The sequence below is a fragment of the Furipterus horrens genome, unplaced genomic scaffold (genome assembly GCF_987537825.1).
Source record: "Furipterus horrens unplaced genomic scaffold, mFurHor1.1.pri manual_scaffold_2, whole genome shotgun sequence".
NCBI classification, from domain to species: Eukaryota; Metazoa; Chordata; class Mammalia; order Chiroptera; family Furipteridae; genus Furipterus; species Furipterus horrens.
This window is the reverse complement of record NW_028327172.1, coordinates 152,595,445-152,614,108: the sequence shown is the minus strand read 5'-3', so window position 1 is coordinate 152,614,108 and position 18,664 is coordinate 152,595,445. Positions and strand designations below refer to the sequence as shown.

The following is an 18,664-nucleotide window of genomic DNA, read 5'->3' as shown; positions in this document are numbered from 1 at the left end:
GGGTCATGCAAATAAGTTCTTTGGCTTCACCCTTTCTTATATTATCCATAACTTCAAGCTGTCTATTTTGCACCAAGCAATTATGCTTCTTAATCCCTGCACCATTTCCCCATTTCTTCCCCCTCCCTCTCCCAGCTGATACCCTCCAAATGATCCCTATACCTATGATTCTGTTTCTATTCTGGTTTGCTTAGTTGGATTTTATTTTTATTTTTTAGATTCAGTTGATAGTTGTGAGTTTGTTGTCATTTTAGTGTTCACAGTTTTGATCTTTTTCTTAAATAAATCCCTTTTATATTTCATATAATAATGGCTTGATGATGATGAACCCCTTTAGCTTTACCTTGTCTGGGAAACACTTCATCTGCCCTTCCATTCTAAATGATAGCTTTGCTGGATAGAGTGATCTTTGTTGTAGGTCCTTGCTTTTCATCACATGAATACTTCTTGCCAGTCCCTTCTTGCCTGCAAAGTTCCTTTTGAGAAATCAGCTGATAGTCTTATAGGCACCCCTTTGTAGGTAACTCTGCTTTTCTCTTGCTGCTTTTAAGATTCTCTCTTTATCTTGAACCTTTGGCATTTTAATTATGATGTGTCTTGGTGTGGTCCTCTTTGGGTCTAGCTTGTTTGGGACTCTGTGTTTCCAGGACTTGTATGTCTATTTCCTTCACTAAATTTCAGAAGTTTTCCTTCATTATTTTTTCACATAAGCTTTCAATTTCTTGCTCTTCCTCTTCCCCTTCTGGCACCCCTATGATTCAGATGTTGGCACGCTGAAAGTTGTCCCAGAGGTCCCTAAGCCTCTCTTCATTTTTTTTCAATTCTTGTCTCCTCATTCTGTACTGTTGACTGTTTTTTCTTCGTTATGTTCCAAATCATTGATTTGAACCCCAGTTTCCTTCTCTTCACCATTGCTTTTGTGTGGATTTTCCTTTGTTTCACTTAGCATATAGCCTCCACTTCTTCCCTTATGCGTTTGTCATACTAAAGCATATCTGTCAAGACTGTGAGCATCTTTATCACCAGTGTTTTGAATTCTGCATCTGTTAGGTTGGCTATCTCCTTGTCGCTTAGTTCTCCCACTGAAACCTTGATCCGTTCCCTGTTTTGGGCCATATTTCTCTGGCTCCTCATCTTGACAGGGTACTGTGAGTGTTTGCCACTGTGTCTTAGGTAAAGCTTTTGCACCTGTTATATTGTAGGGGGCAGAGCCTTAGGTATTCATCAGTACCGGGTGACCTGTTTCACCACGTTGTGGTGCTGTATGTGGGGGAGGGGCCAGAGAGGGAACAATGCTGCTTGCTCAGCACTTGCCACTTTTCCAGGCAGTTCTCCCACTTTCATATGGGACTGGCGCCTCTCTAGCTGTTGTCCTGGCCATTGTTCCCAGTGTAGGTGGGTCTGCGGACATTCTAGGACCATAGGGGCCCTTTAAACAAGCGGACTCTGCTGACAGAACAGCAGTTTCCTCCTCCACCCCAACCTCCAATGGTTTGCCTAGTCAGAAGCAATCAGGCTTGATTTTCCCTAGCATTGGGACTGTGAGCTGCGTGGTATAGTTAGGAGCTGGGAACGCTCCCCAGGTGTCCCTCCCCACTTTTTAAGACGCGTGACTGCTCTTTCTGCTGGCCTGCTGCCGCCGCTGCCGCAGCCACCATACCATGTGGTGCCACCCGGGCTCCATCCCTCCCACCTGTCTGAATGAGTATTTCTTCTTTATATCTTTGTTTGTTGGACTTCCATGCAGCTCTATTTTCTGGAACTTCTAGTTGTCTCTAGTTTTGAAGTAGTTGTATTCCTTCTTAGTTGTGGAGGGAGATGCAACGTGTCTGTCTAGGCCTCCATCTGTAAGCCTAATTTTGACCCACCCTGTATACTCAAATAAAATGATCTTATGGCTCTATCACAATTAGATTCTTGTTCTTTTTCTAGGAAACAAGTCCTACAGCTTTAAATAAGTAAATGTATATACTGATTTAGAATTACTTTACACTTTCCAATGCAGTTCTTCAAAAATCAAAATCAGAACATCAATTATTACCCTTTTGCTTTTCACCTGAAGAATAAATAAATAAATTTCACATAAAATAAATGATACAGCTCTCATAGTCTAACATAGAAGAAAAAGCATTTTACCTTGAGAGCAGCTTTATCCAGTTAAATCACAAGGAAAATTAGGAAAAGAAACTTAATGATTCTGAATTTTTCTACTTCCCTATCCTAAATTGTTTCTTAGAAGTCACAGGCAATTGTGATTTTTACATTTTACTATGTCCTGTATTGATTCTGCTTTAGATGGAATATTCTGTTAATAAGGAGGTCTAAATGTGAGGCACTATTGTATATCCAGAGGCTCAGAGAGTTAATTAAATGATATTCTTAAGCAATGATGTGTTGAAAAGAAGTTTACAGTAAGTACAGGTACTAAACAAATTTAAGTAATATTATCATAAAAAGCTATTATTTATAAATATATATGCACATATATAATGTTTAAATTTTAAATATTTTATATTTAAATATTTTTCTCACTGGTACTTAATAACCCACAGGTTAAGATAAGTAAAGCAATTTCCTGTTAAGATCCAGTCAGTTGCTTCTCATCAGTGCATTGTATGGATCAGGCTAAGAACAACACTTGAAACCATAAAATGACAGAAAAATATTTAACTATATGAAATAGTATATTTATAAAAACAGAACAGAGAGTCTTCAATTATGAAGAGATTGTTTTGCAAAAGTTTACTTGTTGGGTCTGTTACATAACATTTTTGTATAAATAAGTGGTTAGCTTCCCAGTTCAGCAGGTAAGAGTCTATCCAACTCGTAATGAACCTGAAATATAATATTATACTAATTGTAACTGATCTTCATTTGCATGTCTTATGCAATGTGTATCTTTCACTAATTTTCATATTAAATGGTTTTCATACGTCTCATTTCAAATTTATCAAAATTTCTCTTAAAACATACCCAAAGATTAAAACAGAATTTGAGATTGACCAGGGTAAAGTGCAGCGGAATTCTTATTTTCTGTGATCTAGAAGCAGTACCTTTGCTAGTGCGGCTGACTGCATGCACTATTTCAGTGGTCATTTTAGCCGATTTAGTCACATTAAGCTTTAAATCAGCCAAAATCCTAATATCTTTTACAAATGATTTTACTATACAGCCAGGATTCACACATCCTGCACTTACAGAAATTCTAGCAAAATAGGGTCGAACAATTTTCAATGGAAAAAGATAAACTTCTAGATGTAAATTTCACTAGGTGATATTTATCTGTTTTTATATAATACTTTCAGAAACTAAGCAAGCTAGCTGGATATTCTGAAGTAAAAAAATTTATCCAAGCATTCTGATGTTAAAATAAATTCCTTAGGTAAGCATAAAATATACTTTTTAAGACAATAGTTCTCAAACTTTGTTGCACATGAGGAGCACCCAGGGGAATTTTTAACATCCTCTAAGCCTAAATTGTACCCCATACTAATGATATCATCCATAGATCTCTAGGTGATGCCACTGTGCATCAAACTTTAAGAACCACTAGGTTTAGAGTTTAAGTCATGCAGTGAGAATACCAGGGCCATATCCTAGCTTCATCAGATCAGCCATATGGCTTTGAGCAAGCTGCTTAACTACTACATTTCAATTTCCTCATCTGCAAAATAGAACTAATAATAGTATCTATCCCTTAAGGGTTGTTAAGAGGATACATATAAAGCGCATTGCAAGGTGCCTGGAATATGATACTAACTGCTATTAGTATTGTTTTCTAATTACTTTTATATACATAACTCAGATAGCAATAAATATTTTACTACATAGTCAATCCTGTTTTAAAATCTAAAAAAGAATGAGTTGGCAAAAATACATCTTTGTCATTAGATAATAAAGCTATATTTATCTATAGCATCAAAACACTTTCATTCATGCATTCATTCATTTATTTGACAGAATAGGAGCCTCGGAAATGTAAGGCACTATATTATGTTGTGGGATTCAAAATGAGTAAGATCTAAATCAGTGGTCCTCAGCCCTGGTTTCACATAATAATCACATGAGTTCATTTCTTAGAAATATACAGAACAGGGATAGGGCCCTTGTGTGAGAATATTTTTAAAGCTCCAAAGGTAATGTATATCCTAAGTGAAGAAATGCCAATCTGGATAATGGTCACATTGTGTCGCTGTTACTTCTGAAAGCATTGCATCATTGTAAAAATGATTAACTCAAATGCCCACATTTAGTTTAAGAATAAACAGAGGTATCATGATCCTCTATGATTGTATACTATATAACAACAATGGAAACTCTGGCAAAAATGGCAAAATCAACTTTTCCAGGACTTTGAAATCAAATGAAAAGCTTATGTGAGTGTGTTTTCAAGAAAAATGTCTGCATCTTAGTAAGAACAGTGCATTCTGTGTTATCATATTTCAATGTTGCCTATTCCCATATCTCTACTCCCAGCTCTGCTATAGCCTTGAAAACCAAGAGTATTACAACCATGGTCTCTAGGAAAACTGGAAGCCTCACAGCCACAGAAGGAGAAGAACAGGTTTGGAGCTTCCATAAGAGTGCCATTCCAACAGAATGATAAATATTTAGCCTGAGTGGCAACACCTAAGACAAACTCCAAAGGCTTGTCTTTACCTCAGAGCTCCCTCAGTGAGGAAAGTTTATCAGTGGCGATTATTTAACAAAAACGTGTTTGAGATGTTAATATCAGCTGAGCCAAACAAGAGGCTGGCTAAAAAACATTAAAAGGAAAATGTAGGAAATGAGATGTCTCTAGAGGGCTTTGAAAACTCCAACACATTCCTGGGGAACCTAAAATGCCACATGATAGCATAGAGTTATGCTCATGCCCCAAAAAGACCTCTGAGAGCCCTAACTGATCACCTCTGGCTGACCTTGAGACTCTATGAAAGCAGCAGTGAAGGGTAAGACAGAGTTGTAAACTGCTAGAGTGTTCAATATGCACCATAAAATGCACACAGAGCCCCTCACTAAAGGGTGAGAAACCCAATGTTGGAAGTCATTTAAGTAAATCTCTGTCAACTCATTAGCTAACTAATGAGCTAACCGAGCAGAGAACCCAGTGGCCATGCTGACAAAGAATACAGATGTTGCAGAATTAGTCCAAGAAAGTCACTAACAAACAAACAATAGCAAAAAAACAACAAACAGCAACAACATAACCCCTGAAAAGGGGGAAATCTGATTTCCATAGGTTCTATATTATATTATTTAAAATTATTTCCAACAAAAAGTTATGAGACATTAAAAAGAAACAAAAAAAAACAGCAAAGTGTGTCCCAAAGTATGCCCCAGGGAAAGAAAACAGTCAATAAAATCCAACACTAAGGAAGCCTTAACCATGTTGGACTTATTGAAAACTCTAAATGAGCTATCTTAAATATGTTCAAGGAACAAAAGGAAACCATGTTTAAACAATTAAAGTTTGCTAACAATGTGTCAGCAAGTAGAGAATATCAATAAAGAGATTTAAATTATATAAAAAGAATCAATTAGAAATACTGGACTTGAAAAATACAATAAATGAAATAGAAAATTCACTAAATGGGCCCGACAACAGATTTGAGCAGGCAGAAGAGAGACTCAGTAAACTCGAAGATAGGTCAATTCATATTACCTAGTCTGAGGAGCAAAAAGGAAAGAAAAATGAACACATACATCCTCAGGGACCAAAAGAACACCAATATACATATATTGGAGTTCTGGAAGAAGAGGAGAAAGTAAAGGACATAAAAGAATATTTGAAGAAATAATGGCAGACACTTTGGGTCTGCTGCATGGGCAACAGCAGACCCTCCATATCACCCTGCCCAGGCTCTGTAGCTTCAGCTTCACTGGAGAGGACACTCCAGCATCATCGCAAGATGTCGATTCAACACGGGAGGAGACAGATACCGTGTCACTCCCGAGTCGGACTGCACAGCCATTCTCGGCGGTGCAGATAGACTCTTAAGAAGCTACACCATCGTCTCTCGAGACGTACGGCTGCCGCCGAATGGCAGACACTTTCCAAATCTGATGAAAAACTTTAACCTCTAAAACCAATATCTTAATGAATTTCTAATAGGCTAAACTAAGAAATATACACCTAAACACATCATAATCAAACATGAAAGACAAAAAGAGAACCTTGAAAGCTGTACATAACTCATCATGTAGGAGACATCATGAAGATCAATAGCTACAAATCCAAAGCTAATGTACTCACTGGTGAAAAAAAGCTTTACCTCTAAGACCAGAAACAAGATAATGCCCACTCTCCCAGTTTATATTAAACGTAACATTGGAAGTCCTAACCAAAGCAATCAGATAAGAAACACAAATAAAAGGTATTCAAATTGTAATGGAAAAAGTAGAACTGTCATTATTTGCAGATACATGATATTAATATATAGAGAACTCTAAAGATTCCACACACACACACACACACAAAAAAAAACTATTAGAATTAGTGAGTTCAATAAAGTTGCAGGATACAAAATTAACATACAGAAACTTGTTGCATTTCTGTACATTAATGATGAACTATCAGAAGAAAAAGTTAAGAAAATAATTCCATTTACATTTCCATCAAAAATCATAAAATACCTAGAAATAAATTTAAGGGGATAAAAGACCTGTACTCTGAAAACTGTAACACATTGAAGAAGACACAAATAAATGAAAAGATATACCATGCTCATATACTGGGAGGATTAATGCTGTTAAAATGTCCAACCTACCCAAAGCAATCTACATATTCAATGCATACTTTCAAACTATCAAAGGCATTTTTCTCAGAACTTAAACAATAATCCTAAGATTTATATGCAATCACAAAAAATCCTGAATAGCCAAAGCAATCTTGAAAAAGAACAAAGGTGGAAGTATATGTTCCCTAATTTTGAACTATACTATAAAGCTATAATAATCAAATCAGAACTGGCACAAAAACAGACACAGAGATCAAGGGAACTGAATAGAGAGTCCAGAAATAAACTCTCTCTTATAAGGTCAATTAATCTATGACAAATGAGGGAAGAATATACAATGGGGAAATGACAGTCTGTTCAATAAATGGTTTGGGAAAATTGGACAGAAGCATTAAAAAATGAAATGGGATCACTTTCTTACACCATATACAAAATAAACTTCAGATAGATTAAAGACGTAAATGTAAGACCTGAAACCATAAAACTCCTAGAAAACTTATAGGCAATAACTCTCTGGCATTGGCCTTAGCAATATCTTCATCAAAGTAAAAAGTTTTTGCACAGCAAAGGAAATCATCAATAAAATAAAAAGACAGCCCACAGAGTAGGAGAACATATTTTCCAATACATCTGATAAGGGATTAATATCCAAATTTTATAAAGAACTTACAAAACTTAACAACAGGAAGACAAACCACCCAATTAAAAAATGGGCAAAGGACCTGAATAGACAGTTCTCCAAAGAGGACATTCAGAGGGACAAACAACATATGAAAACATGCTCAACATCATCAGACATGTAAATTAAAGCTACCACGAGGTATCACCTCACACCTGCCAGAATGAGTACCATCAACAAACCAATGCTGGTGAGGATGTGGAGAAAAGGGAACCCTAGTGCGCTTTTGGTGAGAATGCAGACTGGTGCAGCTGCTGTGGAAAATATGGTTTCTTCAAAACATTAAAAATGCAACTGCATTTGACCCTGAGATACCACTTCTGGGAATATATCCTAAGAATTCCCAAAACACCAATCAGAAAAAATATACGCACCCCTATATTCATAGCAGCATTATTTATAATAGCCATGATCTGGAAAGAGCCCAAATGCCCATCAGTAGATGAGTGGGTAAAAAAAGCTGTCATACATTTATACAATGAAATACTACATGGCTGTAAAACAGAAGGAACACTTACCCTTTGTGATGGCATGGATGGACCTGGAGATTATTATGCTAAGCAAAATAAGCCAGTCAGAAAAAGAAGATAAATAACATATGATCTCACTCATATGTGTAATCTAATGAATCAACTAACAAAATAAAACCAGACTGACAGATCTCAGAAGGTAGGGGGTGGGAATGACTGGAAGAGATTAGCCAAAGAACACATATGCATGTATGCATAGCCTGTGGACACAGACAACACTTCAGTGAAGGCCTGATGGGGTGGTGGGGGCTGAGTGGAGGGGGACAAAGGAGGAAAAGTGGGGGACATCTGTAATAGTGTCAACAATTAAAAATAATTTAAAAATTTTAAAAGGAAATCCTGTGGTCATGAACTAGAAGATTTAACATTCTTAAGAGGTCGATACTATCCATAGTGATCTATAGATTCAATACAATCCCTATTAAAATCTAAACAATTTTTTTGTGGAAATAGAAAAATCCATCCTAATAGCCAAAGATAATCTCAAAGGACCCTAATTAGCCAAAACAATCTTTAAAAAGAAGAACAAAGTTGGCGGTCTCATGTTTTCTGATTTCAAAACTTACTACAAAGCTATAGTAATCAAAACAGTGTGATAGTAACATAGAAACGGACATGGAGACCAACAAATCAGAGCAGAGACCCAGAAATAATCCCTTGGCTATTCTTTCAAATGTTACTTAACAATATCATTCTGTCATGACCAACAGGCTTTCAAGAACATTCAATGGGAAAAGTATAGTCTTCAACAAATGATGCTGGGAAAACTGGAATTTCATATGCAAAAGAATGAAGTTGGACGCTTATGTTATACCATATAAAAAATTAACTCAAAATGGATTAAACACCGGCTTGTAAACCTTGAACTATAATACTCCTAGAAGAAAACAATCCAAAGTACAATGTAGTTGAAGTCATCAGCATCCTAAATTTAGGTCTAGAAGTATTATAATAAAAGTATTCCAAAGAGGGGACCCAAATATAGTTCACTTCTTGAAAACAAAAGGGCTTCCACATTCATGAAAGGAGGCAGAAAAATATTACTACTGTTGCCTATGGCTATTTCTTGTGTGAAGCTATGCACCTAGAGAAATGGAGGGATACAACCTAGGGACTAGAAACTAGGATCCCAGTGAGATACCTGAGGCAATGAATTCTTGTGGTGATGAAGTACAATGTGTGATCCTTGGTGTTCCTGGCTAAGGTAGATAGAATGATATAATTAACTTAATGGATGAATTTCAATAATAAAGTAACATTACTGGTAACAAACTATACTTTCAAAATTAAATGGATAAATGGTTTCATAAGTAGCTAATTGCCGGCACAGTTTTGTATATACCTATTTAGAATAGGTTATATCTTTAGTTGTAACTTTCCATTTTGTATACTGCATCTCTATTAGTTCTACCCCTTCACAGATTAGCAACCTCCATTGTAGCTCTTTTTGAAGTTGGGGCTGAGGGCATGGAATGGGAAAGCAGTAGCAGAGAAGGAGAAGAATCCAAGGGAAAACAGCAGATTTGACCTGTAGATAGTGGTCCTTTTGTTATCACTGGAAAATGAATTCTTGCAGTGTCTAGAGGAAACGAATTTCCTGAGACCTGCATAGGAGGATGGAACTCTGTCATATGGTTTATTGATTATGTAAAATTAGGGGGGTTCCCTCCTGACTTCCCAATGGCTTATCTCCATCTGTCTTGCCATGAAAAAGTTCCAAAATTATCCTCAGCAAGACCAAAGCAAAAGACATTGTCCAGAGTTTCTGCTTCATGTTCAAGTCTAGTCCAGTCTAGCATCTGACTAGTTTAGTGTTTGTTTCCAGTTGCAGTCCATCGCTATGTTGCAGTGTTCAGGCTCCCTCGTGGAACCTGCATGTAGAGGCCACATGGCTATGGAGAGAACAGGTGCATACACCATATGAGTGTGGGTCATTGGGTGAAAGGGAGAGAGCCTAAGTCATTTTGGAGTCCATGCCATCTGCCACAGGCCTGGTAGCTGTTAAACCTAGACCCACAGGGTCACATGTTCCTGGGCAAGAGACCACAGGAACAAAAGGGGCAAGCGCATCACTGGGTTGGCAAGAGAGGGAGAGAGGGAGAGAGGGAGAGAGAGGGAGAGATAGAGATAGAGAGAGAGAGAGAGAGAGAGAGAGAGAGAGAGAGAGAGAGAGATTCTTTGTTCCCCTGGGACCACATCAGCCTGGGCTTGGGATGGGACAGGCCAGTTGCCCCCTCAGAATGACCAATCAACTTCCCAAGCTTTCGACAGCCCCAACTGGGTTTACATCCCCTAGTTAGACTGACAGGCTTCTATGGTCTAGCACCTTCCCCTGTGCCCACAACAATCTGGCACCAGAGGGGGAGAAGGGAGGAGTGTTAATGCCCTTGGTGGAGCAAAGCTATGATCCCCTAGGATGTGAAGAGCTGTAGCTTCCTGGTGAAGCGAACAGGCTTACTTATGTTCCCCAGCTTATTAAGCTCAATGTCTAAGTCCCTTGGCTCCCCTTTTCTAGCTAAATACCAATGGTAACACTTTCAGCTATGATCTGAAGAGAAGCTTCTTAACCCTCACTTTTGGTTTGGCCCTTCCTATCTCCACTTGAAAATCTGGCATACAGAAAATAATTTGTACTCTAGTTCACTTTATTGTTTTAGGATTTTAGGAACTGGGGGCCAGATGAGCAGCACACTGAGAAGTATTTGGTGAGTTAAAAATGATAGTGAATCCAAAATAGGCAGGCAGAACAAAAAACACAAATTATATTTTAAAGAGGTTTTAGATTGAAGATGAAGGTGCACAATCTTTGGCACATGGTTGGACAGCTATACATTCTAGGGCCCAAACATGACCAAATCCAAGCTCATAAACGTGTTTATGGCAGGATTCTTAGCATGTAACTGCTCCACCTACACAATCTTCTCCAGGGTCTCTGTGGCTTACTGATTGGGCATGGCTCATTGGGCAGCTGATGTTAAACAGGGAGTGATGTCAAATTCCTGTCCTGTTTGATCAGCTGTGTTCTGTCACACCTGTAGTCGGGAAGTTGGCCTCTTCTACGCTCAGTACTCAACATTCCTGACTAAAATTGCCCAAGCTTGTATTTGGACCCCACAGAAATTAACTTCTCTTCTCCTTGGAGTAATCATTCTCAAATGTCTTTGACTGGCTTCTCTGTTTGGAGCTGATCCTTAGGCCACTGGTTTTAAAATTACCAGAGATTTTTTTCCCTCCAAGATCAACATTCAAAACCAGACATTATTTTCTAAACAAGTAGCAAACCTAAGTTTAAGAAGGTTACAAGGCAAATTATCTCATAAATTTATTACTGATTTTCTTGAAAGAGAGATTATTTAAGTTTTCTTCCTAACTTACACATTCAGAGTATTTATTCTAAAATGAGAGTACCTGTTTTGTACCTAAACTATAAGGAAATGGTGATTATAAATTAATATGTATTATGTAAATCACTTCTTAAGAAAGAGCTAAGGTATTAACTTTTACTTTTTTCTAAATAAATATCTTTTAGTTATTAATGAAAGAAAAAATTGAGAAAATCATATACTATCTTGCAACATTCACAAAGAGAAATATAAAAAGTGTTATATTTTTATACAAATGTTGGCAAAAGGCATGAAAATGATTGTAAATGATATAACACGATTATACATTTCTATGTGATTCTGCATTTTGCACAAATTTGTTTTGACTTTGTGCAGCATAGAGTTTTGCTTCTTATGAACAAAGAATTTAATACTACATGGATTTTTGCCAGATTCAGTTGTTGCATTCTTTACATCACAAGTTCCTAATACCAAACACCTGTTCAACCACTGTTTTTCTAAAAAAAATGTGTTTGATCGTTCAGCTTGAAAGGAACAGCTTTTCACTTTCATTTACAAATCTCTCACACATTCACAAAGCCGTTATTTGTCTGCAAGCAGACTTAAAGCTCAGGACGGTTGCTAAATAATATCACTACAGAGGTCAATTAGGATCTCTGTCCTTTTTAGCAATCTTAACTGAAAAACAACAAATAAACTTTCCTTAAGTCTAAACCAGAAAACACTTTAAATCATACACTTTGGAATAAAAATTTGATAAATATGCAGTGGTTTTTTTTTTTGTAATTAGTTCACTTTAGTTCAGTTCTTTTCCAGTTCTTGATAAGTCTAGTTTAGTTTAGTTTTTAAACTAAAGATGCTCTTTTTGGATAGTCCTTAAGTTTTATACAAGACCATAAAACAGGTGCACATTTCACACACTTATTTTCCAATCATGTAAAGAAAGGACAGATAATTATTAAGCTGGCAAAATGTAACTTTTCCCTTAATAGATTTTCTTTATCATTGATAAGTTACCAAAAACTATTAAATACTGATTTTCTTCAAAATGAAGGAAATTTTTAAGCTTTCTAATTGAGACACTGGTCTACTAGTGAAAGTGTAGGTTACTACGAAGATCCTACATTCTATTTGTTTTATGCACATAATAACAAAATAATTACAATGCAAACTTACATCATGAATCTTTTTTGTCTCAATTATCCCATGATTCATTACTGAAGTCTTTGATGGTGGTCCTTGGTTGCCTGGCTCATTCACTGAAAGGTAGCTTTAAATATTTCCAAGTAGGAAAAGATGCAATACATTTACTAGAAGTAATTATTACGTCTCATTTTCTTCATAGATAGTTCTGAAAATGTGTTCTAATATGTATGCTGTTAACAATATAAAAAATGGATAACATCTGTTTCAAACAATTGACAGCTCACCATATCCATTCCACATGGACACGTACATAGCGAGCTTAGGTTTCACCATGCCTGACAGTCGCAGCAGGACCCTGAAGGAGCAATAAGCTGTGCTTTCCTCCCATTTACATTACTCTTGGCTATCATTGGCAATGGCCAGTTTCTGCAGCCTTACTGTCAGTGCCATTAATCCAGACAAAGAAGTTACTTATTTCAAAATAATGCCAAATCCTATGATTTGCAAGTTAATAAGTCTAAAATGACTTGCAAAGTATCTTATGTAAAAAAATGTGGAAGTATTTTCTTAAAGAGTAAAAGGCAATTTTTTTAGAATGCTGAGTCATTGCCTTACCTGAATGGGGGAGTGGTGGAGAGGAGGAGGCAAGAATGGGCCAACATTTCTGACAAGATCTTGTCTAGTTCTAATATTTTACAGCAAGTGGGGGGGGGGGGGGAGGGGTGTCCAGCATACTAAATAAGAAACAAACAAAAACACACTTCCTGCCTCTACTCTCCCTGAGAATTTATAATCCTATTAGCAAACAAGTTTAATTTATCTAAAAACAGTATACAAAATGCTACTTGAAAATGCTAAATTGAATTTAATCAAGTGGGTTAAGTTCTGGATGGTGATGTAAAATAGATCATAAAGGAATTCCGTGCATACAGACATTCACAAGTCTCTTTAACACATCTCATTTAAGCTAATCTAAAAGGCAATTGATTGTTAAATGCACTATTATTTTACACACCACCAAGGAAAATGATGCCCTTTCACCTATGACACAATGTCACTTAAAAAACATCCCTGGGAAAATATGCTCAAATTTTTACCAATAGGTTAGAGGTAACTTTATTGTCTCTGCCTATGTGAAAGAACATTCTAGAAACATTCAAATGAAAGTTTGTTTCCTGCTGTTTTTAAAAAACTGGAAACTTAATTGCATGAATGTTAACATGCAAAAACGGGGGGAGAGGGTGTACAAAATATAATGTGTAGCTGCACAGGGTTCAGCAAAGAGTTAGTACTAAATAAATACTGTTGAATTAATGGAATTATTTGATATGCCTAGAGATTAAATTAAATCATCACTTTTTATTTTATTATATCCATGTATTGCCACAAAGCTCCTCAAGGCAAAAATGGCAAATTTAAATGTAAATACTTATGAAGTATACACACAGTCCAATAGCTAATTATTAATGTTATAATGTGTTTCTCTCTGGCTTCATTTTATATTTAGGGGCTTTCACATGTACCTAAATGCAGCCAAAGAAAGTAAGAGAGGATGTACTTCTTTGGTATAATACAGGGGTGAAACAGACAGAGAAGCTCCTTCAACCCTCAAATTCCTATGTTATATGTTAAAAAATGGAATCAAGTACAAAACCTCTCCTATTTTTGACTCGTGATTCATTTTTGGTATAAGTATTATGAAACAAATAGATAAAAAACTCATGAATTTTAAATACTGATTTGGTTTAGTGTGAAAAAGATTACTCAATAAAATGTAAAACATTTAAAGCTTACTAAAATAAACACAGCATGGCCCAAAAGTCTTAGTGCAGCTGTATGCTGTAATTGCTTCAGAAGTATGCTTCAAAATTTGAAAATGTAATTATATGTTTCATTTTCACTTGTTTAGTTTTGTGAATTTTGGAAAAACACATTTTTTTAATTTTAATTTTTAAATTTCTCATTGAAGATGGCACTGACTGAAACAAAGCTTTAAAGTAACAGTCTTTACTTCAAAGTTTCCAAAATTGAACAAGTATGAAAGTTAAATAATAAAACTTTCAAATGATTTTTTAGATTCTTTTTTAAAAGAATTGAGCAGAAGGTACTGAGATTTTCCACGTAGCCCTTCCTGCACACAAGCCCACCTTTCCCCATTATCAACACAATGGTACCCCACCACATGGTATGCCAAATGGCATGTACACCAAAGACATTTTTAAAATATACCCCAGAGTGGTAGACCAAATAACAGATTTCAAAGTTTGTAGCATTACATTTTTAAAGTTCACAAAGTTTAAAACAGCCTGTATTTTCAGGAGCAACAATAGGGGTTTTTCTTCACAAAGGAATCACGCAAAAAATCTTCTTGGAAGAGAAGTGAACAAGCAGAGATCACTCCTTCATGAGTCCATCTTTCCCTCGGGATGGTACGGGAACTAAGTTTTTTCTTCTTGAGAAGAATTCAAAAACACAAAATTAGTGGAAGTTCAGAGCATGCAGTGGGCAGGTGAAGTTAAGAGAAATGGAACTAACAGGAGCTCTTCATGGAGGCTTAGACCTAGTCTAGGCCTGAGGGCCAAGGGCTAGAAGACAGGTAGTTTGTGTTGGGTTTAAAGTTTGAGTGTGGTTCAATTTAGGTTGCTAGCATAGGAGATCAGTTAGCTGTTCAGGACAGAAATCCTGGGCAGGAATAACAAATATGAACGCATTGGAACATCTAAGGCTAGACAGTTAAGTAAGCCGATTTGGAGTTAAAGTCCATAAGACTAAAGGCATAACTTACACATAATAAAAGCAATAAGTAGAAATATTACTTATATAAAATGGTATCTCACCAATCATAACATTAGCTTCTATATTTAAATCTATATTTTCAGTGATTATTGATAATCAACCAGTATCTATAGCATCCTTCTCTGGAAAAAATAAAAACCTTCAGTATATTTTTACCTATTGCCATCCACTACCTAACGTGTTTTTTAAATCATATGAATTATTACTGTGATAATATTATCTGCTTTTATATTATGCCATTACTTTTAAAGAAATTCTTAGTAATTTGAAAACTATATTAGCAACACAAATTGATATTTAACTATAAATTCTAATTATTTGTTCATTATTGTTTCTATAACTCATGTTATTCTTTTTCTTAGAATCTTATGTTTGTTGGAAAATATCCTAAAGTAATTACTTTTTTCAGAAAAGGTTAATTTGTGATAAGCTTTCTGAGTCCTGACAATTCTAAAAGAAAAATGTCTTTATTCTGTCTTTACACTAAACTCAGTTAAATGCTAGTTTTGCAGGATACATATTTTAGGATTAAAAAATTTTTTTCTTCTAAAGAGAGTCCATTTTGTTTTAGAATTTATTGCAAATGATGTTAAGTCTAATACCGGTATAACTCCTGTTCTTGTGTAACATTTTTCTTTCCTTTAGTTCCTGGAAACATCAAATTTGAATCTGTGTCTAGCATAGATAACCTTATTTTCCCTGCTTGGCACTAAGTGGGTCTTGTCAATTTGAAGACTGTAGTCTTTCCTTACCTCTTCAGTTCACAGAAACTCCCCTCCCACCCCCCACATTATTTTAATGACTGATTCTTCCTTTCAATTGCTCTCTTTAGTTTTGCATGTTTCAAGTCATATTTTCTTTTTTATTTTACTTTACATCTTAGTTATTTACTGGGCTTTATCTTCTAGACAATTACTTGGTCATATCCAATCTAGTATTTGCTTCTTCTATTACATTGATTGTTTTGCCAAATATATTTTTAACTTCCAAAAACCCTCTCTCAGTCCATGAATATTTCTTTCTTTGCAACAGGCTATTGGGCATAGTATTCCCCTTAGGTCGTTGAGAGGAAATTAATTTTTTCAATTTAATGTTATATTCTATTTCTTACACTATCTTTGTATCCTCTGAAGTTAGTTCTTCTTACTAATCTTAGCTTGTCTCCAATACCATTAGCTTTCCTTAAGTATTTGCTGATCCTTAGTTGTTCATACCATGATAGAAGGCCTGGGCTAATTAATTCATGTAACTAATGAGGATAGCCTTCAAGAATGTGTAGTAATCTTTCCCCAATAGGCTTCTTTCTTGCTCCCTAATAATATCATTTAAATTTTGCATTTAAAATTTTTCTTTGAATTCTGTATAATAAGAATTATATTGTATATCTACTTCTGAAACTATTAATTTTGCTCAGCATGTTTATGAGCTGTATTGACATTGATGTGTACCTTACTGAAATACATTCATTTTTCACTGCCACATTGTATGATATGACATGACTATATTATCATTCTGTTGTCCATTTTCCTATAGGTTGACATTTTAGGTGTTTTATTTTTATTTATTATTTTGCTGTTACAAAAAAATGGTTCTAATAGCCAGTTTGTAATACATCTCCCTCTATTATTAGTATACAATTCACTTTTTACAAAAGATTGTTTTATAGTCACAAATATTTAGGATGATATTTAGAGTCATATTAAGTTTATTATAGAAATTAAATCCTTTAGATAAAAATATTAATAGAGAGCCCTGGCCGGGTAGCTTAGTTGGTTTAAGTGTCATCCCGATACACCAAGGTTACAAGTTCAATTCCTGGTCAGGGCACATACAAGAATCAACCAATAATGCATGAATGAGTAGAACAACAAATCTCAATCTCCCCCCCTCCTTTCTATTCCCCCCTATCTCTAAAATCAATCACTAAAAAATGTTTAAAGTAAATAAGTAAAATAAAAATATTCAACAGCAAGAAATATCTCTAGCAACAAGACTCTTGATGGGAAATCTGTAAAACTAGAGCAAAAAATTTAAGATAATCGAAATAGGCTGAAAAGAAATCTTTCAAGATAATGAAATTTACTAGTGAAGAGTTAAAAGACTTCAGAAACTTATGGTTCAGTGTTTTTATTCATGTAAAAATGTTATCTAGATGTTTTTATACCCAGCCCTTACTGATAAATAAGAAAGTGGGATTTGTAAAATTAAGTAACTTTTTCAAGGTAACAAATATTGTAGTGATCTTTCTCTGTAGTTTTGGGCTATAAATAAGATAGAAAGAGTCTTGTGCCTCTGACAGCAGCTAATGAATGCAGACAAATTTCTTATCAGGAGATTAAAATGGCCAACTTTTCTTCACCTTGATTTACCTGGGGTACTTGCTTCAGTTGCACCAGCTAGGTAGAACTTCATAAGCACTGCCATCTTAGCCTAGTTTCATCTGGCATTTAAAAACTGACCAGGAAAAGGCATTGCTCAAAAATTATTTTGGCACATTCAGTACTCTTTCCCACCAGTTAAATATGACCAAAAATAAGTCTAAATCAATTAGTGACCTGTGGTGACATTATTCAATATAGTATTATAGATCCCAGAATTGATTGATTTGTAATCTATTACCTTGGCATTTTGGATGCAGGGACAGAGGGCCCAGGCTGCACTGGCCTTCACGTCTGGGTGAGGATTTTTCAGCAAGGACCACAACAAACGAACTCCATCTAAGTGGTCAATTATCCTATTGTGAAACAAAAAAATAGGGATATAAACTAACTCATGTGTAAATGAAAATTTAAGTGGCCTATCTAGTCCCACAAATTCTAATTAGTTTTTCTTCTTTTGATATTTTGCTTGGAATTTTTTTTCTAAACTTTAACAACAGTAGGAATATAGCATGTTGTTGAATTGTGAGAGTTCTGGTTTCAGTTTTAAATTCATGACATGGAAAGCAAGCTCCATGGTAATTACGATTCACATAAACTTAAAATCAAGCCATGTAATTTTTTAATTAGCTGTACACAGACTGTTACCTAAATGTAAAAATACTGGTTTCTTTCATATAGTAACATCTAAATACTTCCCAAAACAAATATTTATGCCTCTAAACTGTGCAGTTACCTTTTTTATTTGGTCTGTGTTCAGCTGACTTACCTTACAATGTGGCATATTTTAAACTCCTCCAGCCCTGATCTAGCATTAGGAATTAAAATCATTACACCACAGTGCATCCTTTGTTAGGCACGAAAAACACGTAACTTGTTTTCCATGTGCTCCCTTTTCAGCAAGACTAACATTGCAGACTGTGTTATAATTACTTAAATACTCTGTAATCAAAATATCTTCATGACTAGCTGAAAAATGAATTATCATCAGAGTCATCTCTACTCCATCTGTCTTCTGTTTATATATCAATCAGTCCAGGGAGCAGAACCTCGC

General features: G+C 35.6%; 1 protein-coding gene across 2 annotated transcripts in view; it reads right to left on the bottom strand.

Moving 5' to 3' along the window:
• The window catches only part of ODAD2 (outer dynein arm docking complex subunit 2), a 229,088-nt gene that overhangs the window by 93,000 nt on the left and 117,424 nt on the right, over window positions 1-18,664 (bottom strand). For both annotated transcript variants that reach the window (XM_090268050.1, XM_090268051.1), the window contains one exon: window positions 17,852-17,966. In XM_090268050.1, the coding sequence (XP_090124176.1) occupies window positions 17,852-17,966 (115 nt within the window). The remainder of the gene's footprint in view (window positions 1-17,851; window positions 17,967-18,664) is intronic.